Source organism: Triticum urartu, chromosome 6 (assembly GCF_003073215.2).
Source record: "Triticum urartu cultivar G1812 chromosome 6, Tu2.1, whole genome shotgun sequence".
Taxonomy (NCBI): Eukaryota; Viridiplantae; Streptophyta; class Magnoliopsida; order Poales; family Poaceae; genus Triticum; species Triticum urartu.
In genome coordinates this window covers 519968137-519990873 of record NC_053027.1, presented here as the reverse complement: position 1 = coordinate 519990873, position 22737 = coordinate 519968137, and the positions used below count along the sequence as shown (strand labels likewise).

Here is a 22737-nt window from a genome sequence, read left to right as displayed (position 1 = left end):
CACGTGGGACTTGTAGTTTGGAGCGTGTTTAGCTGCCGCAGAGCGTAGCTGGCAGCGATGCATTTTCAATGTGCCGACGTGGTTGTTTTTCATTCACCGATCAGTCGAGTCCAGCCATACGCGCGGCGGCTGCCCGTCTCATGACACCGGCGGCCTCATGTGAATTTCGTAGCTGCCATGGCCAAGCGGCAAGCAAAGCAACACATGAATGATCTTTTGGTCAGGGTTGTGGCTTCCCGTTGCGCTTGAAGATGGAGCAGTGCATGCACTTGCACGGGCGCCGCAGTGATCCAGCGAGCCCGGTCTGGTGCCGTTGGCTCGCAGCACGCACGCACGCACGTAAACCGCCGTGGACGGGATCCATTGATGCATCCATGGGCAGGCAGCCGATTAACTATCTCCAGATAATAGCCAATCAAAAAGGGGAAATGATGGGCAAAAAGAGGAGCTTTTCCGTGTGTTGAGCTCCGGTTACTTATTGGCGGTAGGGGTACAGTTTTTACAACTCAGGAGTAGGCGGCGAGGACAGGGATACATGGGCATGGGCGCGGGGTGTGCGTTCGTTGCAGGTAAAGCGAGGACGCCTTTTAGGTGAGGCCGGCCGCGATCGACCGGTCGACCCGTCTAGAGCGGCTCATCATAGCGACGGACGGCCCGCCGGCGTAGGTCGGGGTAGGTGAGGGTACATACATACAGCTAGTGTACAACGTACTCATGTTGCCGGAGATGTGAACTGTGCATGCACGCACTGATGCAGCTCGGTGGGAACAAATTACGGGATTGTCACGGCTCGGAACAAGCTGTGTTCTGGTCTAGTGCAGTCCTGCAGTGGCAGACGGAGTGAACCAGCTGGGCACAAATGGGTCGCAGGTGGGGTGGTGAGCAAGTCCTCGTGGACTATCATCAGAGCGCGTCGTGTGGTCACCGGAGATCATCATCGGCTGCTTGATTGCCGCAGATGTAGATGTGTCTACATCACATCATGGATGATTCAGGTTGTATCGTTCTTCCATGCGATACACATCAGCCGTAGCCAGCCCGTAGGCAACATGCCAAGGCGTATCATGACTCAGGAAAGCAAACAATCCAGACAACTATCCTCCCATGGCATCCAAGCAGGACACAAATAAGTGCAAACGCGCTTTAAGTACTACTACTACTGTATACGTACTGCTGTGTACCAGTAGAGCTCAGACGTACCACAGTAGTGTGGCAAGTGTAGCCATGGCTGGCACCAGCGTGGTGGGGGGACAGGCGAGGGCGATTCACCGGTCCGGCGGAGAGGGGGAGAGGATAGTGGGGCGGAGAGCAGGGACAACCAGGATCGTCGTCCGTTTGCAGCTCACCGGGCACTACTAGCCACGCCGCCGGCGCCCAAGTGGCGGCAAGTACAGCCAACTCTGGACTCCGGCGAGCGCACCGTTCATACTTCGTACGGTCACGTTCGTCCTTTGCCGGTGACGGTGAGATGCCGCTGGTTTGGATCTGCGTGCTGCTTTTTACTGCTGCGTGATCTCTGGCGGCTTCATTCGTTCAGGATTCAGCCATGTGGCGAGGCGAGCGGCGAGCCAGGGTGTCAATGTAGCTTCTTCCCCGACCCCCCGTAATAATATGTCGCGGGGCTTGTAATGTACGTGTACGGCGTGGATCTGGCGACGGCTAATCGATTCAGTTCTACGTACGACCTGCCAAAAAACAAGTCTCAGTTCTACTACTCCTGCCTGCGCATGCACTTCATCGCGACACATCACCGTCGCTCCACATGTCACATGTGGATCTGGAGGACTCGAGGCCGGCCCGGTTTGGTCCTCCTCCAGAGGCATTTCTGTCGGTGTGAGGCGACTGAAGAGGGGTTCACTCTCTCGTGTCTCGTCTGCATGCATGATTTTTTACAGGGGGGAGGGCCAACCGATGAGATGAGCGTCAGGGAGACATCACCCCTGCTTGGACCACCCGGGGTTGGTGATCGGCGATTTGTGCTTGGACTACGTGAGTACTCGCAGCGCTGCTAGTGCGACGACAACAGCGAAGATCCAAGACACGGGAGCGCGTGATCATGTGAGCCCGACCTTTATTCAGTTAAGTCCACACTTACTCGTACAGTGGCGCCACCGTGCCAGTGAGCTCTAGCTCGCTCGTGGTGCTTCGACAAAGGAAAAGGAGGTTCACTCACTCACTCATGGGTAGGCCCACTTGGACCTTTGGGCATATTCAGCAGGGCCTTGGATCACGGCGCGCCATCGAGCAAACAGATTCAGACGAGGGCATGTCACATCTGCCGACTCGTACATACACGAAAAAATCGGCAGCGCAAGAGATTTTCACACGGCGTATCCGTCGGTTTCTAACAGCTGCGTATGGGTTCACTGAACTTCTGTATCGGTGATTGTTTCGCCATGCTAAAACTTGGAACCATGATGCCTGGACCTTGCGCTGTTTGCACGCGTGGATCCGTGTATCTATCTAATCTACCAACCCCACATGCATATGCATATGCCCGGCTGCCTGTGATCGTGATGCAACGCCACCTTAGATCCATGTGCAGACTACGCAGCAGGAGTACCGGACACCGGAGAGGAAAGAATAGATGGGATCTGCAGCGAGAGGGAATTCAAAAGTTGATCATCAAGCTAATCATTTTTCCCCGGTTGGAAACATCCTGCTCTGCGAGATTCTTTGGAATGCGGAAGCCGGAAGAGGAACAAAAGCATGTGTTGCAGAAATGTTGATGTGTGCAATGTATCAGTGCGCTACAACATCAATTCTTTGCCTCGTTAATTCTTCATAACCGCGTTTGGAGGGCTGACTGTCTATCTTGGCAGGGATGGCCTAACTGTGGCCTTTGCCCACTTTGCAAGCAGGTGCAGGAGTCTGCTGTCCACCTTCTTTTCCAACGTAGATTTTCTGCCTGAGTTTGGAACGAGATCACCGCCTAGCTAGGCATTCAAGACCACTCCCAATGTTGTGGAGGCATGAAGATTCAGTTCTAGCATGCTGGCATAAGACGATGAGTGATGGAGGTCAAAACAGGAAGGCCATTGCTTCAGTTATGATGCTTGTTTCATGAAAAATCTAGTTCGAGCATATTGCTTCAGTTATGATGCTTGTCTCATGAAAAATCTAGTTCGAGCATGCTGGCAAAATACGGTGAGTGATGGAGGTCAAAACAGGAAGGCCATTGGTTTGATTATGATGCTTGTCTCATGGAAAATCTAAAAGGACCGCAACGCAAGAATTTTTCGCAACACTGCTGCTCCGACCTCCATTGTCGTCAGCAAAATCAAAGATGAAGCCCATCTTTGGGCGTTGGCGGGAGCCAAGCATTTGAGTCTTAAAAAAGTAAAAGGAGTCCAAGCTCCGACCTCCTTTTGTTTTGGCCCATCTCTGGGCTGTAAACCAAACACACCCTAGGCACCTGAGACGGGAAAACTTTTAATAACACTAACACTGAAAAAAGGTAACGAACTCTCTCATATACTTAGAAAATTCTTGTTCAGTAGCCGAAGCATATGCACAAACCTACTCTACTGTACAACCTACTAATATATATTACATGACATTACACTACAATGGACAAACAAACAACAGATTCCGACTAATGTACATTTACAGTTGTACCGCTTTTGCTTCGCTGGTTGTTGCCCTCTGCCTCTATCTGTACAGAGGGGATACACCGATTACGATTAGGGTTCATTGATGAAACATTAGAAGCTGTATGAGACCTGTACACATGATTCCTTGTGGAGGTCCACTGTTATCTCGTCTCAACCTTTTAAAGTTTCTCTGAATTAGCTAATTACTTGGTATGTCAATCCGGTAACTCCACAATCATCTCGTCTTGGTTTTCCTTTGCTGCACAAACAAACATGGGACAGCAAATTCAGTACATGTTTCCTCGTCAATTTTAACGAGGAATGTGGACGCCAAATAAACAAGAACATAGTGATCCAAGTCACAGTACATCTGTACATATATAGTGAAAATAGAGCAACTACACTATTGGTTCTTCCAAAAATGTTCTTTTTTTACTGAATCACCACAATACAGTTAAAACAGTTAACTTGCTTGCATAGCTACGACGTATATATAACACTCGATACAAAACAGTATAAGATACGTCTATGGTAGATTGGCTGTTTTGGAATGAACTATGCATTCAAATGTCCAGGAGTATAACAACAAAATGAATAATGCCAGTTCTCAGGGTTTTCTTTTTCAGAACAAGTTCCCAGGGTTGTTCCTTCCCTCCATATCAAAATACAAGATGTTTTTTGACTGTCAAAAAACATCTAATATTTTGATACGGAGGGGGTATTTCATTTCTGAAGTTCAGAAACACCATTGAATGAACACAAACATCAACCGTAAGTATAAAATGCTAGTACTTACAGGATGATCTTGACTAGTATACTTCTGAGCTCCTTCACAAGAGGAGGTATGTCGCGTGCCATTTAAGGCGCGGGACAGGCGCCGGAGAAGAACTTCTATGTGGTTGTATATGCTGCAGCATGTAGTCACAATTAGTTCATAATACATGGGGGCATAATGTGAGCTACACTACACAATTTTAAAATTTCCATTGTCCAGACACGCCAAACAAGCCAGTTTGAAGGAAAAGTATGAACTCAGAAAAGCATGGGTGTTCTCATCAATCATCATTCAGATTTTTGACTTATTGTTTGTCAGATTTGCAAATACTACCTCTGCATACAAGTAAAAGGGAAAATTACCTGAGCCGATGCCTATTGCATGTTGAAAAGAAGGCAACAAAACCGTACAAAATGCTCCGGACTGCACGGAAAATCTACAACAAGAGCCAATGTAAGTTGCATAATATACTTGAAAAACAATCACTAGGCGTGCAAACAAACTTATGTTACCTGGTACAGAAGATCTTTCCAGAGTGATCCCCAAATGGAAGTTTCAGATGTAAGCGCAGGTGCTCTGGATGCAGAACCAACTTGATATAACGAACTTAATGTTGACCAGGTCTGCCTTAAAACATCAACAATATCATCAAAGAAGTCTGCTACAAAACTTGCTAGCGCAACGACAAGTCGGAAAGGTGCAGCTAGTATCTCTCCGACGAACCAAATTACAGGGTACAAGATTGAATTGGCTGCAGTAAATAAATTATTAGCAAGTCATCAGAATAAAAACACAAACGGAAAAAGAAACAGATCATTTTGGAGATTACAGTAACAATACCTATATTAAACATCGTACTGAAGATAAACCAAAATGGCCACATGATCATCTGCACTGTACTGATAACCGCACTGAATGATGTTTCCATCGCTACCATTGCAGCTGAACTGAGATATTCAACTGTTTCAGCACAAAGGTTCCATAGTGGCAGGGTAAATTCAAGAACCTCCAACAGTGGCCCCATAATTGGCTTTGTCAATACACTAAGAACAGACTTAGTAGCACGTACAATCTTAAGAGACCATGTAAAAGCCTGTTGGAAATTGTTCAGAAAAAGCATGGTTCCGAGATACTTAAGCCTTGAGATCATTTCCCATGTCTCTATCCAATCAAACAAAGGGCCAAATAATCTAGAGGCAGTTGCCTTCAACATTGGTACATTCTTGTAGAGGTCATAAAATCCTATAAGAACAGTAATCAATGACATCAAGACGTATAGTGCTCTGACTAGAGGACACATCCATGGGCGATATATCTTGCAGAACACTGGATATGACTGAAGAAAAATGACCCATGAAGGAAGACCATACTCAAGTAATGTTAAGAGCCTCACATCAGACAGTATAACTTCCTTTAGTCTGAACGGCAGATCATGATCGTTGAATCGGAACAAGATCAGCACATCCTTGTATGTGTTAGGCTCCACCAGTGGCTTGCCACTGTCATTATCACTGTAACATGATGAAGATGAATATGATGAATATCTTGGTGAGGTCACAAATTCTGAGTATGGTTCCTCAGACATATCACTTCCAGCATCAGATCTTGTTATCCTTCTTCTCTTGTAAGGTCCAGAGCAAGGTGGTGGGGTGTATGATGAGCTTGTGGAACTTGACGACACCCTAACACAATCTCCAGAATCATCACCGTCGCTCTTTACACTCTCAGTGTCCCATAATTCAGGTGTTAAGTCATCTAGGGCATCATAAAAAACATCACCTGTAACAGCAAGCATATATAAGCAGATTGTACCAGCAGGCGAGAATAACAAATCTCAGAAGTTCAGACTTTTACCTTTAGGAGAGATGCTATTTAAATAATCTTGTAAGAGCTGACACTCTGAGTAATTCCCTGAGAACCAAGAAGTGATTAAAGATGAAGCTTGATTGACACTATCGAATTCCCATCTCTTCATTATTTTAGCTTCGACCACCATTGATGTATCAGTCTACAACAGCGTGAAGGGAAGTAAGCATGGGCTATCCGTTTAAAGCCGTCAATATGATATTCATTGTAAACTATCAACATTAAACAGCAATACCTGAAGCTCATTCAAATAATTAATGCCACGCACATCAGCCCAGTCTACCTCAAAAATAATAAAACCATATAATGTCCGATGCAGCTCCCTATTCAGCAGGCGAGAATCCTTCAATTTATTTACTTGAAGCTTCTTTTTCCGCATGGTATCATCAATCAGAGTATACCATCTGGATGATTGATTCCACACACGTGGAGCAGATGTTGGGAATTCTGAAAATACAAGCTTATGTCCACCTTCATCTCTCTTTCTCCTAGTTCTAGTGTTCGCGAAAGGAGAAAATCTTGACTGGAGCACAAAATAGCAACAGTAAGCAAGAGTTATCACAGGAGCAATTGTGTGAGTTTATGAGTATATATATGGTTATAATATCAATTACAGAGGGACTGGTGCATAAGAGAGTAAAGTGGACCTTGGTAACCATCAATTGCCACAGGTGAGCAGGTTTTGTATTCTGATCTAGCAACCATGGACGGTTGTCAAGGAATATAAGGAACTTCTTGGTATCGGGGCACAAAAATATAGTGAGCTCTGCAAGATATGACTGTAAATCCCTGCATATGGAAAAAAGCAACCGTTGTTCCAGCATGCCTGACTAATGAAGAGTACTGCAAATGGAAATGGAAATTTACTAATGCATTATCGTCAGGATAACAGATACTGTGTGGAAAAAGTAGAAGAAAGAATAGCTTGTAAGTTGCATAACCTATGAACACCCTACACCTCTGCATATTTTAAAATAGCAAAAACCTAATGGATTTCAGCATGCCATGGCATCCAATTCCTGCATTTTGCCTATTCATGTGTTTTGGAAATCACATGAATAAAAAGAAGCCAAGATTTAGGCCCTGTTTGTTTCAGCTTTAGGCAGCAGATTCTCGTAGGAAAAATCTGAAGCTGAAACAAACAGCTATTTGGAATCAGCTTTGCTAGTGAAGCTTAATCTGGATTCAGACCATTTTCAGTGCAATTGCCTGAAGCACGTCCAGGTGTACTTCAGTGGCAAAGCTGATTCTGCTCAGCTTTGCCAGTGAAGCGAATCCACAAGTGATCAACTGAAGCTGAAACAAACAGGGCCTTTAACCTTTCTTCTCTCTGATATGTGTTTAGCCCAAAAGTGCAAACTAGGAAGAATATGTCGCAAGAGGGGTACAGTCATCAATCTAAAGGGAGGTGCAAGCAAGTAAGAAGCCTAAAGGAAAATCCTAAATGATGTTGCAGAGATCAAAGGTATTGCGGATTGACTTTGCTATAAGTGTGTGCCACATCCCTGAATGCAGTCAGGGTGAAAGGTGATCAATGGTGATCAATTGAACAGCTCCAGTGCAATATTAATCTTATGTATTAACACCTTCACTTTGCTACGCAACTTTGTCCATCAACTGCTTTATATAGCAAAACTACCCAGCACCGGTGTCCTTTCTACATGACTACATCATCACTGTTTTCTTTTTCTACCCTGTCCAATAAGAAAGTAAACGCTAGACTGAAGGACAGTAGCGAATGGAACATCAACATCAGACAATTCAGCTACCCAACTCCTACTTTGGGATATTTCTTGTCTTTTTCTTAAGAATTGTATGTTGGAACTTTCTCACCCCCGCAGGCCAAACAAATGCTACCAATTTGAGATTCTCGCCATCTTCCCTGCCGCTAGGAACTGTTGCAACGAAAGGTGAACTGTGCCCACTAATGTAACTGAATGAACTTTTCCCTTTACCCACAGAAACAGCATATCTATTCCAGTACAGCACAAGACCACTACATTTTTTTTACTGAACACAGACAATAACAGATGAAGTTTGCTCAAATCAATCCCCATTCCACCGGAATGCTCATGTCCATCGAACCAGCAACAAGAGAGCAAGAAATTTCCACCGCGAGATCACAAGCTCCGCGAGCAATCCCCCCGAATAAACATCCAATCCCCTGAGAATGAAAGACGAGGCGTACCCGATTTGCAAGCTGGTGAGCGGGAAGAAATGCCGCCTGGCGCCGCCGCTCCCCATGTCGCCCTGCAGCGCGCACGCGAGAGCGCGCCAGAATTCCCACATCAGAAGGCAGATCAGAGTCAGAGGGCAGGCGGCCCGGAGTGGAGGCATCGAATCGAGCAGAATCGGGGGGAGGGAGAGCTCTGTCCCCTTGAAATACCTGGGCGGGGGTCAGAGCCCCGGAGCCGCCATCCCGTGGCGACGACGTGGCCGCGCTTGTCCGCATGCGGAGGCGGCCAGGCCAGCGTTAATGGCAGCTCCCCAGAGTCTCTAAAGACGCCGCCTACCCTGTCGCCTCCCCCCCGCCCTCCCCTCCTACGCGACACGAATCGCCAACGGCCTCCTCCTCCTTAAATAGCACCGGAAGTAGGCGCGCGCTCCGCCGGCGGCCGGCGGTGGATCGCGGCGCGGCGCGGCGGGGCAGCTAGGCAACCATCCGACGACGCACGCGGCGCGGCGCGGTATCTTCTGGCGTGAGCCTCCCCTCCCTCTCCCCTCCCCTCTGGGCGAAACCGACTCTGGCCATGTGGGGGCGCGACGGTTCGGAAGATATCTACGTAGCCAGCGTCTCGGTGACGCGTGGGCCCGCCCCGGCTCAGGTGCGATGCCGATGGCGCGAGCTCTCGCGAACCGCGTGGCACGCCGACACGTGGGACCCGTCGTCTCGCCTCGGCTCCTTGCCCCGCGAGGGAAGCAAGCGGAGCGCGACGGCCCGATGACGCGTGGGCCCGCCGTGACGGCGCCCCACATGTCGGCGAAGGTTCCGATGAGGCCGGGGATCCTCTGCGCGGGTCGATGGAAGTCTGCGGTGTGCGCACGCCTGTGTGGCGACGCGTGTCCGGTGGTTTGGATGTGGATGGGGACGGGGAGTTCGATGGGGTGACGTGGTGGTGGGTGTTCGGGCAGGCGCACCGGGATCGCGGATGCTGGGGGGACACGCACGCGACGCGATGCGAGTGGGATGGCGGGGACGAGCGTGGGAGTGACGCCTCGGGCGCCGTGTGATTTAAGCGGTTTATTATTGCGGCCGATAATTATTGCCTGCGGGAGTTGGCCAGAAGCAGTCAATGGGCGTGGGCCGGCTTTGGCAAAGCAATAAAGCTCACCGGACACTACTACTACCTCTACTTGTAGCCGTAGCCTCTAGAGGCAAAGTGTGGCTCAGGCTGGTCGTAATGATAGTTTTTTGTAATATATGACTTGTATTAGGTTAGTTAAATTGATGATTTAGGGATACGCGCATGCTTTATAAACTGAGAGAGAGGTAGTAGTTAGTATCATGCATGCCAAGTAAACAATTTTGATGAGGTGTCATAACATTAAATGAAGAAAGAGATGATGGAGTATCATATTATGATACCGTATCATAATAAATGATATACTACTTTATGTCATGCATGACAATAAATAAAGTAGTACAGATACTAATATATGATACTATACATTAGGGAGGTAGTATCATACAATAGTATCATATGCATCATAGTACTATATGATACTCCCCATTACAATCAGTCTCACAAAATGACCACCACAGATGTGGTAAAATTTGGTAAAAAGTTAAGGCTATGACATGTGAACCAAGTGGCTAGAAAAATGTGGCAAGTCATAAGTATGATAATAAACCAAACACATGCCTAAACTATTGTGGCACGATTAAAGTTAGGCGTGGCAAGCTTAAGCTGTAAACCAAATAGGCCCTAAAGCTCAGTAGCTCACCATACAGCTCCAAATTTAGCACTGATGGATACGAGCGTTTGCTTGTTGTCTCTCTTACCGGCCCAGAAATGCCAAGGATTCCACGGCCTTGCGCACTGGCTTGTGGTTGAGGCTTGAGAGTTGAGAAGGCACGAGCAGCATGCAGCTCCAAGTTCAGCACCGATGGATACGAGTATTTGCTTGTTGTCTCTCTTGGCTGCCCAGAAATGGAAACGATTTCCCCGCAAAAGAAAAAGAAAAAGAAAAAAAAAGAAATGGAAATTATTCCACGGCCTTGCGCAACTGGCTTGTGGTTGAGTCTTGAGAGCATTTTGGGTATATACCATTTTGATGGTGTAGCATGCTCGCAACAAGCCAGCAATACTCGTTCGATTGTATCCTAAGATTTTGAAGCTCCTGCCTTTTTTTACAACAGTTATCAAGATGGCACTCCCAAAAAAGGTGTCGTTGCTCAGTGCACGCAAAAATCCCGCCTACAGTGGCAACTTCTTTTTTTTGCAACGGAACGACATATCCATCATCTACACAGGGCCGAATTGGGCTGTTTGGTGGACGGGCCAGGAACACTCCAGCTGTGTAGAAAAAATTAGGCCGAGATACCAAAAAATGAATGATAACAGAGGGAAAGAAGCCCCCTGTCTTATTCTTATAGGAGAACGAGGAGACTCGAACCCAGGCCGGCGACAGCTTGCTGTCCGCCACTCCACCTAAGAGAGCTCCTCAAATAGGCCGAGATACCAACTACAAAAGGAGGGTAGGCAGAGATGTACATATCGGGCTGAATTGGGCCTTTTGGTGGACGGCCCAGGAGAGCTCGAGCTAATGGTTGTTTGAAGAATGATCCAGATGCAGAATAAATTGCGCGGCGCGATGGAAGAAACTCTCGCCTTAAGCATTTACAGCAATGGACCGGCCAATTAGGGCACACTTCAAAAAATAGAGAAGAAAAGGGGAGCACACAGGGATCAATCACTAGTTGGAAATCACTAATTAAGGAGTACTCGTTGCAAAGAATACTCCACTTTCCCAGGTCATGACAAGTGACGCACATGCAGCGCGCCACTTGTCGCAACCTGGAAGTTTTTTTTTCTTCGTAAATTCGTTTATTTAAAATATTTTATCTTTTAAACCGTGCGTCCAAATCTCAAACCATTTTCACCATTGGATTTCTCGCGTCGAGATCTTCAAAACTAGATTCCATGTTGATAGGTTTTGACAAACTTTTTTTCAAAAAAAAAACGGACGAAAAGAACCGGGCGAAAAAACCAAACCGGGAGCACGATTTTTTTCCCTTTCCGAAAGAGGCATGCCCGTGACTCTCGCGAGAGCACAACCGTGCCTCTTGCAGAAACAAAACCGTAACTCTCGCAAAAGAAAAAAAAACAGAAAACGCATTTTTCCCTTTCTGAGAGGCACAGACATGACTCTCGCGAAAGCACAACCGTGCCTCTCGTGAAAGCAAAACCGTGACTCTCGCAAAAGAAAACAAAACAAAAAACGCATTTTGTTTTTCCCTTTCTGAGAGGCACGGCCGTGACTCTCGTGAGAGCACAACCGTGCCTCTCACGGAAACAAAACCGTGACTCTCGAGAAAGAAAAAAAGTAGAAAACATGTTTTTTTTTTCGTTTCCGAAAGGCGCGGCCGAGACTCTTGTGGGAAAAAAATAGTGACTTTCGTAAAAGAAAAAAAATGTGTTTTTTCGCGCAATTTTCTTTTTGATAGAAAAGCTAAGTAAGACCGGAGGAAAACCAAAACATCGAAAAAACCAAAAAAATATTTAAAAAGCCGAAAACTCGTGCGAAAAAAAATCCAAAAAAAGCGTCCAGAGTGCGACACGTGGCGAATAGCTGAGAGCGCGCTGATCGTTGTGAGGCTCCCGAAGGAGCGCTCGTTAACTAGTTGCTCCCTCACTAATTCCCTAGATGATGTGCAGCGCTGCTAGCCACTGGACCGTGTCGGTTTGTGATTTAGTAGTAAGGCTCAACCTAGTTGAGGCGAAACGAGCCGGTTTTTCACTTGTTCTTTTTTAAAATTTTGGTTTACACGGGGTTTTCTTTGTGTTTTCTCTGATTCCCTAGATTTTCTCTGTTTTCCCGTTTTGTTCCTCTCTTGATTTTCTTTATTTCTTTCTTTGTTTTTATTGTTTTGTCCCTTCATTTTTCTTCGGTCATATTTCTTTCTTTCTTGTCTTTATCAGTTTCTTTGTTTTCTCTTGGGTTGCATTGTTTTTCTATACACATTTTTGTTATATATCTAATATATTTTTAACACACGTGAAAACCGAGATTAATATTTTTCAAATATCATATTAACATTTTTTGAATACATGATCATCATATTTTCTATACACATTTAACATTGCCTTTTTAAATGCTAGATTAATATTTTTCAAATATAAGGTTAACATTTTTTATACACATTTCACATTTTGCAAATACAAGTTAACATCACAATTTGTATATTTTTGTATACATTTTAGGTAGACATGGTCATCATTTTTCTATACACACAGAAATATCAAAATGCGTGATTAATATTTTAAAAAACATTATGTCAAGTATATTTGTGCAATAAAATATGAAAAACATATAAACATTAAAACAAATTAAAAAACGAGGATATGGCCTCCAGCGTTCCTGGGCCGGCCCATCGAGAGGGTTCCGTAGGTCTTGCTCTAAGCGATAAATAAATTGTACGAGCCTGGCCGAATTAATCATCATCAATCCTACGCGCGGCCGATGTACGGCCCGGCCCACGCAACGAAAATTAACTCGGCGTTCCTCCTGGATATAAGTCGGTTTCGCCGCTAAATACCCTCTCGCCTTGCCGGCAACCGAAAACGCTCCCCGCTCTTGCTCGCTTGCGCGCACCCCCCCCCCCCCACCCCCCCCCCCCCCAGGCCCCAATCGCCCCTCGCGTCGATTCTCGAGGGTTCCGCGCTGCCACGCGGGGCCACCCTCCCAGCCTCTGCGCGTCTCGAGCCTCGGCGAGGGCTCGCTCGAAACCCTAGCCGCCGCAATGTCGCGCCGCGGCCGCGAGGAGGAGGAGGAGGAGGAGTTCGAGCAGGTAGAGGAGGAGGAGGAGGCCGACGAGTCGGAGGTGGAGGAGAGGGGCGGCAAGCGGTCGCGCGGCGGCGGGGGGAAGGGCTCGGGCGTCGCGAGCTTCATCGACGACGCGGCCAGCGAGGACGACGACGAGGAGGAAGAGGATGACGACGACGACTACGAGGAGGGCGGCGGCGGTCGCGCCCGCGGCCGCCGGCCCAGCAAGAGGAAGCGGTCGATCCTGATCGACGACATGGCGCAGGTCGACGACGACGACGGCGAGGAGGAGGAGGAGGACGGCTACGAGGAAGGTGAGTGCCCGCTTGCCCTATCGGCCGTACGCCGGCGTCTGGACCCGGGGTAGCAGAATCGCTGTCGTGTTTAACTTCCCGTATCCAAATTCGCCGGAGCTAGTGACGATTTCGTGTCGGATTTTTGCTTCCCAGTCGTTGGTTCCGCAGCATTTCTGCACTATCGACGATTTCTGTGATCGCCGATGCTGGTTCCCTCTCTGGAACCCTTGATTAACCTCGACCATGCCTGCGTTTGGGACTCGTTACCCCTGTTAGAAATGCTGAGGGTGCTTAGTTGGGTTGTTTGATGGTCAATCCGGCTTGAATTACATTCTATTGTTGCTTCAGTGTTGGCTAGGTTCGATAACCATATGTGAACCATCAGTGGCAATGCTTCTTACTTTCCTGTTGTGAACCATCAGTGGAATTTAGTGCGAACTGTGTTAATTTTGTAATTTGGCCATAAATGGGAGATCGTATGGAGTGAAGGACCAAAGTCCATGTTCCATTAAAACTTGTTACTTCCTGCCACTTATGGCTAGACCTACCCAGGATATACCTGGGAAATTGTTGTTACAATCAACTGTCTGGCTCTTTCCAAACCAGCATTGTAGTCAAGATGATGGGCAGAATCATATCCTCCAGAAATTACTAGGGACCTATATATGATCAAGAGTTTTGGTTTCGATGCCCAGATGGTACTTTTATGTAATTTTTTGATATACTCTTGTTACTTCAAGCTCAATGTAACCATTATGTTTCTTAAGATTGGATGGTGCAGAATTTGATGTTTAGTCGATCATCAACTGCAGTTTCTTTATGGATGTACTCTTGCCATTGGTCCTGAGTTATGTTCACATGGATGTTTATTTCTGCCGTTCAAGTATAACATTTTTTACTTTCCCTTTCGGATTAAAAAATTTCTATGCTTGCCTATCTGTGGGTTGAGTTGTGTAGTATGCAAAAGCAAGACTATTTGTGTTAATGACGTGACTTACGCTCCTTTGCTTTTCGGCAGGTTTTATTGATGATGATGCTCGGGCTGATAATCCTGACGAGGATGTGCAAAGGGGTTCTAGACGTCATTTCAATCCAAATCCAATGGATGATACAGACGACATGGAGAACTTGGAAGAGATGTTAAAATGGAAATATAGAACGCAATCACACTCTGATTTTGATGAAGAGGGTCTAACCGAGGTTGAACAGCAAGCTCTCCTGCCATCAGTGAAGGATCCAAAGCTCTGGATGGTGAAATGTGCGGTAGGTTGCAAGTTCTAGGAAAATTAAGCTCTTGCCTCAGCTCTGCTATTTGTTCATTGTACCATTTGAATCTCATTGTTGTTCTAATTATGACGTCAGATTGGACATGAGCGAGAGACAGCCCTTTGTCTAATGCAAAAGTTCATTGATAGGCAAGATCTCCAGATTAAGTCCGTCGTTGCATTGGAACACCTAAAGAATTACATTTATGTTGAAGCAGAGAAAGAAGCCCATGTCAAGGAGGTAACCATTGCGTAAATTGACATTCTAGTCTTCTTGATAAGGGATGTTAACTAAACTTCATTGCAGGCTTGCAAAGGTCTGCGGAACATCTTTTCTTCAGCAAAAATACTTCTGGTTCCTACAAAAGAAATGACTGATGTTCTCTCTGTCACGAGTAAGTCTGCTGATCTTTCAAGAGATACATGGGTCAGGTTGAAGCTTGGTATATATAAAGGGGATCTTGCTAAGGTATGGTCATCATTGTTTCCCTGGTTGTTGCTAGTATATATTTGTCAATTGCCCAGTTATTTATTTTGATTACCCCCAGGTTGTCGAAGTTGATGATGTGCGCCAAAAGGTTACTGTGAAGCTCATTCCTAGATTAGATTTACAAGCTTTGACAGATAAATTGGTAAGTTATGCTAGTTGCCATTCATCGTGATTTTCTACCTGTCACCTTTCAACGTAACATACACTTTTATCAGTGGGTTGAGCTCATTGACATGCCATTTTATATATCGTCTTGCATCCGCTGTGAACATAGTACTTCAAGTTTGGGTTCTCTTTCCCATATGATTCACAAGTTCCATGCACTGCTGTGTCCAAAAATTGAATTTGTAGCTTTTAACTTATTGAAGGACTTCTTAATTATCAATCTATCTTCTTGGTAGAATGCGTGTTTATACTTCGTATTGTGCTTGCTTGCTGGATGACCTAGCATGATATGACTTTTGTATTGTCAGAAAGGTCTTAAGGTTGCAAAGAAGAAGTCGTTTATTCCACCACCAAGGTTATTTAGTACCGACGAGGCGAGGTGCTTAATGCTTTTCATCCTTTCGCTATCAAATGATAGTTCAGTTTTATTTATTTATGTATCTTGTCTCCTCTTTTTTCTAACTTAAATGAACACAGGGAGATGAACATTCCTGTAGAACGGAGGAGAGATAAAGATTCTGGGGAATACTTTGAGATGGTTGGCGCTTTAAAATTTGAAGATGGTTTCTTGCGCAAAAAAGTCTCGATAAAATCAATCAGCACACAGAATGTTAAGCCATCACTTGATGAATTGGAGAAATTCGGGAGAGTTGGTGATGACGTGAATGAAGATGTGGCTAGATTGTCCACACTCAGCAGGAAGAAGGGACATTTTATGAAAGGCGATGCTGTAGTTGTTGTTAAAGGTGATCTCAAGGACATAAGGGGCTGTGTGGAGAAAGTAGAGGATTCTATTGTTCACATCCGACCAACACGATCTGATCTTCCGGTAATTACTTGCAGTGAATTTATTATACCACTATCAACTGGACTAGAAAATTTAAACATCTCTTTGTAACATTCAGAAAACACTTGCCTTCAGTGAGAAAGATCTCTGCAAATATTTCAATCCCGGGGACCATGTAAAAGTGGCTTTTGGTGTTCAAGAAGGTGTGACAGGCATGGTAGTTAAAGTGGAAGGACATGTCTTGACCATTTTATCTGACACAAGCAAAGAACATGTGAGCAATTGTTGGTACACCTGTGCATCTATTGGAAATTGCTTTGTTTAAACATATTTTGTAGTATGTTTAACTCTTTTTTGTGACTGCAGATCCGTGTGTTTGCAGATCATGTTGTGGAGAGTTCTGAGGTCACGACGGGGCTTACCAGAATTGGTGATTATGAATCGCATGATCTTGTCCTTCTTGAGTAAGCCCAGAATTTTTAGTGAGGTTGCTACCCATCATGTCTGACGGCTACGAAACAACTTATCCCATTTCTTCACTTTTCAGCAATTTATCATTTGGTGTGATTGTAAGGGTGGAAAGCGAAGCATTTCAGGCAAGCAGAACTGTCTAAATATTCATCTGACTGATTGTCTTGTACGTATAGTTATATGTATTGACCCTTTTGTATAATTAGGTTCTCAAAGGAGTGCCTGATAAACCTGAAGTGGTGCTTGTGAAACTGAGAGAAATAAAATACAAAATCGATCGGCGCACATCTGCAAAAGATAGCAAGAATAACACGGTGTCAACTAAGGATATTGTCAGGGTCATTGAGGGGCCATGCAAGGTGTGTACATTTTGCCTGTTATCTCGTGTTTTGATTATTTCGCTCACAATGTCTATTTATTCTGTTGTCTCAATTTAATATTCTTATCACAGGCTAACAAACATTTCTTTTTCTGTTCACATTAGGGAAAGCAAGGACCTGTGGAACATATACACAAAGGGATATGTTTTATACATGACCGCCACCACCTTGAACATTCAGGCTTTATCTGTGCAAAAGCACAATCGTGTGTCCTTGTTGGGGGATCGGTTGTCAACAGCAGCAGGATGGTCTGTGCTTTGATTATCTCGAATAAATTTTATTGGTACCTAGAACATGCCATCATATCTTCAGTTTACTTGTTTTTGCAGGGTGTTGATACAGCAGATCCACGGCTTGGTGCTTTTAGATCTCCAGCAAGGATCTTGCAATCTCCTGGAGGGCTTCCGCCGAGAGGACCTTACATGAATTGTATGAATATTGATAGTTTGGATGCTCCTTATCTCTGCCATTAGTTTTAGTCAGCTGCATCTTGTGCGAAGTCTATTACTTACACTACTTTATGCTGATGTAATAATTCACTCCCCTCCTATCTAACACAGCTGGTGGAAGGTTTGGAGGAGGTGGTCGTGGTGGCAGAGGGCATGATGCCTTGGTGAGTAGATGCATCAAAATTAAATCTGGTCCCTACAAAGGATATCGTGGCCGTGTTAAAGAAGTGAATGGTGCACTTGTGCGTGTGGAGCTTGATTCACTTATGAAGATTGTCACAGGTGAACAACTTTTGTCACAATTGTTGTTGTCTGTCTACTGTTGACGACTAACCTTGCTGCAAACATATAGTTAAGAGAGAGGATATTGCTGACACAGCGAATGTTGGGACACCATTCCGGTAAATTTCTATTTGATCAACCATATTTAACAAGCTGTTTGGTACCATTTTCTCATTTGCTGACCAGTTGTATTGGCAGTGAATCTCGTTATTCATTGGGCAGTGAAACACCTATGCACCCATCTCGAACGCCATTGTATCCTATTCAAACTCCAATGCGAGAACCTGGAGGTGTGCTTACTTACATAGTTACATTCTTTGTTATGGTTCAATTTGAGATTGCCTAGATCACTTTTTCTATCACATATGTTGCTAAGACGTTTTATTATAGTATTGTATTACACACTATCTACAGTGACTTCTAATTTCCGTGAATTTGAAACGCCATACATTTAGAAAAGGAGGGAAATACTATAGTTGCACCTACATCAAAATAATTCTTGTGTTCTCTGTACTTGAAGTTGAATAGTCATTATATTGCCACTTTGGCTCTCTTGCGTCATTCACCCATTTGATCTGCAAATCATTTTGGTGCTATTTGTTCATTTTCGCCCTCTCCTGTTCAGATGCCTATCACATCGCCTATTTCTGTGCCATTCATTTCATTGTACCATGTACTGTTTCTTATTCCCCTTTTCCATGGTAACAAGTTATTTGAATTTGCGCAGCGACACCAATTTGTGATGGATCGCAAACTCCTATGCATAATCAAGCCTGGGCACCAATGAGTCCACCGAGGTTGGTATACTTCTTTGGAGAACAAATTGGTTACTTAGGCTTGCAGAATTGAAATCCTGAAATTTAGAATAAAGCAGCTTCAGATGTTTTGTGTATCCTGCCCCATAGTGAAACTATTTCAACCTTGTCTGTTGCGAAGTGGAGTGTTGAAACTTTTACTGGAGTTAATCTTGATGGTCTGTTTGGTTGCTGATTGTGTTCTAATTATATGATCAGGGATAACCAGGAAGATGGAAATCGTGGCACTTGGGGCTCTTGGGGGATCAGTCCAGCTTACCAGGTTCCATGTGCTTCTTGTTAACTTTGAAAATTGTTTATCCTTGTGTTGGCTACTGAAATGTATTGCTGTTTCTACACACAGCCAGGAACTCCAGTAACTAGGCCATTTGATGCCCCCACTCCTGGATCAGGGTGGGAAAGTACCTCTGGAACTGGCTTTGGTGATGCTCCATTCAACGCTCCAACACCTAGTGCTCAACCAATGACCCCAATTCCTGCCTCTTATTTGCCTGGAACCCCTGGTGGCCAGCTAATGACCCCAGGGAATGCTGGAATGGACGCAATGTCTCCAATGATAGGTTTGCCCTTGCCCTTTCATCTACAACTGGGATGGGATTGAAACCAGCACCTTTTTTGTGTGCATATCTGTGAATACCTTTTGCCAAAATGCTTTCAGGGGATGAGGGCGGCAGTAATTGGCTCTTGCCAGATGTTTGCGTCAATGTGTCCAGAGGAGATGGTTCCACCAATGGTGTGGTGAAGGAAGTGCTCCTGGTATGTAACGTTCATTTATGGTTGTTACAAGTGCATGCAGAAGTGGTTTCTCCACATGTTTCTTTGGTGCCGGGTTTTTTTATCTCCGCGAGTCTGAATTTGCAGGATGGATCTTGCCGTGTCGCACTTGGGCCATCAGGCAGTGGGGATGAAGTAACAGCTCTTCCAGACGAGCTCGAGATCATCAGGCCGAAGAAGAGCGACAGGGTCAAGATAATGAATGGCAGCATGCGTGGAGTTATAGGAAGACTGGTAGGAGTCGACGGGTCTGATGGGATTGTCCGGGTGGAAAGTCCGCTTGACATGAAAATAGTAGACCTGGTGATTTTGGGCAAACTAGCAACGTGAGATAGCTGTTCACCTGTTAGGTGTTATCTGAACTGTCCTAGGCCGCAAAATTAGAAGGAAAAATACATGTTTTTCTCAACTTAGCAATTTTAGATCGCTCTAACCGGTCAGATTGGTTGTTCTTAATCCCACTTGCTCAGTATCATGTGAATTATTGGACCATGATGTAGATATTCCCAGATGCTGCCCGGAGATATACTCGGGAATGCTTGATCTTTCTAATCCTGACATGACACATCATCCCGTTTTATCTTTCTGCACTTCGTATTCTTATTTAAACTTTTTGGATTGGGATTTACTCCTATGGTCTGCTCTAATAAAACCTGGAGAATCTCTTTCAAGTCTGCCTGATACCACATCGGTTTCCGTTCTGAACCTGTGGCAGTGCAGCATGGCACAGTTGATGGAAACCAGTTTTATGTAGGCGAGCTGAGTTAGGGAGGGTACCGTCCAATAGGATCCACGCCTCCAGGGGACCATGACTGAGAGATCAAAAATGGCTGAGGATTGAAAAATGGTTCAGTGAGCTAGATCCCATTTCAGAAAATGACGAGGTCAGCTCTTATTTACATATACAAAAAATTTGCAATCATTTGTCAGCTTGGGAAAAGTTACCGCACATTTGTCTAGAATAAGAAACACCAACTTGATAAAAAAAAACTCTTGCAGTAACCTTTTTCGGTGGAAAACTTGCAGTAACTTATTGTAAAAGAAACCTCTAAGCCCAAAACCACAAATAATTATATCTCCCTCCAAATTTCACATTGATGTGTTCCTAGTGTATTTATTTTCATATATTCTTTTAAGGCATGATTCTTTGCGTTGCATAATACGAATGCTTTTCCTTGAGTATTTGTGCCTTTTCCATACGACTTTATTTTCTATAGCTATTGTACTTTTCTTGCTTGATGAAGCTGTCCGTGATGCATGATTTGAATGCTGAGCCAATGGATTAAGACTTGGGTTCCAATTCCATCGTCACTCGTCACTCTGCTTCGACGCACTGTTAGCATAATGAATGGAAATGACTAAATCAACTGTTGCAGCTGAACATGCCAGTAAAGAGAAAAGGAGAAGACACCAACCAAGACAAGAAAATCGCATAAACTAAAGAAACGAAGGCCACTGTGAAATAAGCCATCAAGGAAAATAGCCTGCGCAGATTGATTCCACCAGGAATAGTAATCCGGTGTGCAAAATAAGGATAATTATTCAGTATGCATGTCACATGGAGAAAGTGACCCTTTTTTAGATACATAAACCGAGAATCATCACGAGGAAAGTACGTTGAGGCGAAGAAGGGGTCGGTCAACTTAACCTAGTGAATGTCTCATTCAGCCCACACTGCCTACCTTCTTCCTTGACCACGATCGACTAGCACCCAGAGGCGAGTCTCTCTCAAGAAAAGAAAAAACCCAGAGGCGAGGCGGTGGTTTATAGGTCATTGCACATTACTCTCCAGCGCAGCATTCCGTCTACACACGATGGATGAAGTCTAAACTTAACACCATGGAGACATTGCTATGTGCCTTTGAAGTGCGATGCATGCCGATTTACAAACATATTTAGCAAATGAGCACGCAAAGCCGGAAAATAGATTTTAGTGTAGTGATCACTATGTTCCCCATGCCTCTCATGCCTAAAAATCTGCATCTATTTTTTGTCAATATCATCACGTAAATCTTAAAACTCACACTTGGTTCTTCTGAAATCTCTATATGATCAGTTTGTAGAAGTATTCACACTATCTTCCTTTTATAAGGAGGAAATGAATAGTAGGTTTGGTTTAATACGACAACTCATCCGAGCACATGGTGCGTCAGTCAGTGAATTTAATATGTTACTCGAAGCCACGAAACAAGATTGGGACAACCTGGATCTTTCATTACAAATTACATAATCATTTACGAGCTGGAAGAAAATTATTGTACTACATTAAACTAAATTTTTTGCATTAATACACTATAAACATAATATTTAAGTTATTTTAACATAATGTAAGAAAGATTTTTGTGTCACATACAATACGTTAAAAACCCAAAATAATAACCATTTCCCTCAAAATTCACATGTATGAGTTTCGTTCTATCCTCGGCATGGATGGTTTTCCTCATAAGCCGGAAAATTCTTAGAGATGTTATCAAAATAATTTAAATATATATGATGGATCTTGTCAAGTTGCACTTAGGTCAAAGATGCGATGGGGACAAAGTAACGACTCTTCCAAACAAGCTTGTGATCGTCAAGAGAAGAAGAATGACATGCTGAAGGTAATCAAATAGAAAACTGATAGCAGTCGACGAACTTGGTGGAATTGTCTAGGTGGAAGGCCCACTTGAAGTAAAAATAGTACACATGGTGATATTGGGAAAATTAGCAATGTGAGATAGTTGTGCAGCCATGCATGCAAGAACAACCGTGGTTCATACTTCCTCCGTTCCATAATGTAGTGCATGTAGATTTTTTTGAAAATTCAAACCACACAAACTTTGATCAAGTTTGTGGAAAACATTTATATTTAAAATGCCAAACGTATATCATTAGATTCATCATAAGATGTAGTTTCATATTTTATATATTTGGTATATAAATAGTTTTCTCTATAAATTTGGTCAAAGTTTGCAATGTTTGTCTTTAAAAAAAATCTATATGCACTACATTATAGAATGAAGAGAGTATTTAGTAACATGTGAGGTATTATCTAAGAAGTCCTTGGTAGCAAAATTAAGAGACTAGATGTTTTTTGGTCAAACTAGCAACTTAAGATCTCTCTAACTGTCTAACAGGTCAGATTGATGATTCTTAACTCCAGTTGTAAGTATTCTATAAATTATTGGTTCATTTTTTTATATTCCCAAATGTTGGCTAAATCTATGTTCTGGATACTTGATCTTTATGTGCCTAACGTTGCTTGTCATCCCGTTTTATTTTCTGAAGCCTTACTGTGTAATCTATATTTTGCACTCTGCGCACTCTTTAGGGGGGTGTTTGGTTGGATTTATTTCTGGCTTT

General features: G+C 44.3%; 2 protein-coding genes across 2 annotated transcripts; one reads left to right on the top strand and one right to left on the bottom strand.

Annotated features, from left to right (window-relative positions):
* Positions 1 to 3448: 3448 nt before the first annotated feature.
* On the bottom strand, positions 3449 to 8977 carry LOC125514794. Its single transcript, XM_048680146.1, has 10 exons — positions 8621 to 8977; positions 8423 to 8484; positions 6882 to 7023; positions 6470 to 6757; positions 6223 to 6376; positions 5209 to 6147; positions 4881 to 5119; positions 4731 to 4804; positions 4390 to 4501; positions 3449 to 3852 (listed from the first exon to the last, which is right to left on the bottom strand). The coding sequence occupies exons 1-10, from the start codon at positions 8684 to 8686 to the stop codon at positions 3829 to 3831; spliced, it is 2100 nt and encodes a 699-aa protein (XP_048536103.1). The 5' UTR covers positions 8687 to 8977; the 3' UTR covers positions 3449 to 3828.
* A 4086-nt stretch (positions 8978 to 13063) lies between these two features.
* Positions 13064 to 19955, top strand: LOC125514793 (putative transcription elongation factor SPT5 homolog 1). The gene is made up of 21 exons (XM_048680145.1): positions 13064 to 13535; positions 14536 to 14780; positions 14880 to 15023; positions 15090 to 15251; positions 15331 to 15414; positions 15746 to 15816; positions 15915 to 16266; positions 16343 to 16498; positions 16591 to 16688; positions 16772 to 16820; positions 16902 to 17054; positions 17180 to 17323; positions 17405 to 17504; positions 17636 to 17806; positions 17877 to 17925; positions 18005 to 18096; positions 18534 to 18603; positions 18820 to 18883; positions 18965 to 19181; positions 19280 to 19377; positions 19483 to 19955. Exons 1-21 carry the CDS (start codon positions 13199 to 13201, stop codon positions 19723 to 19725), a joined length of 3099 nt encoding a protein of 1032 aa, XP_048536102.1. The 5' UTR covers positions 13064 to 13198; the 3' UTR covers positions 19726 to 19955.
* The last annotated feature ends 2782 nt before the right edge of the window (positions 19956 to 22737 follow it).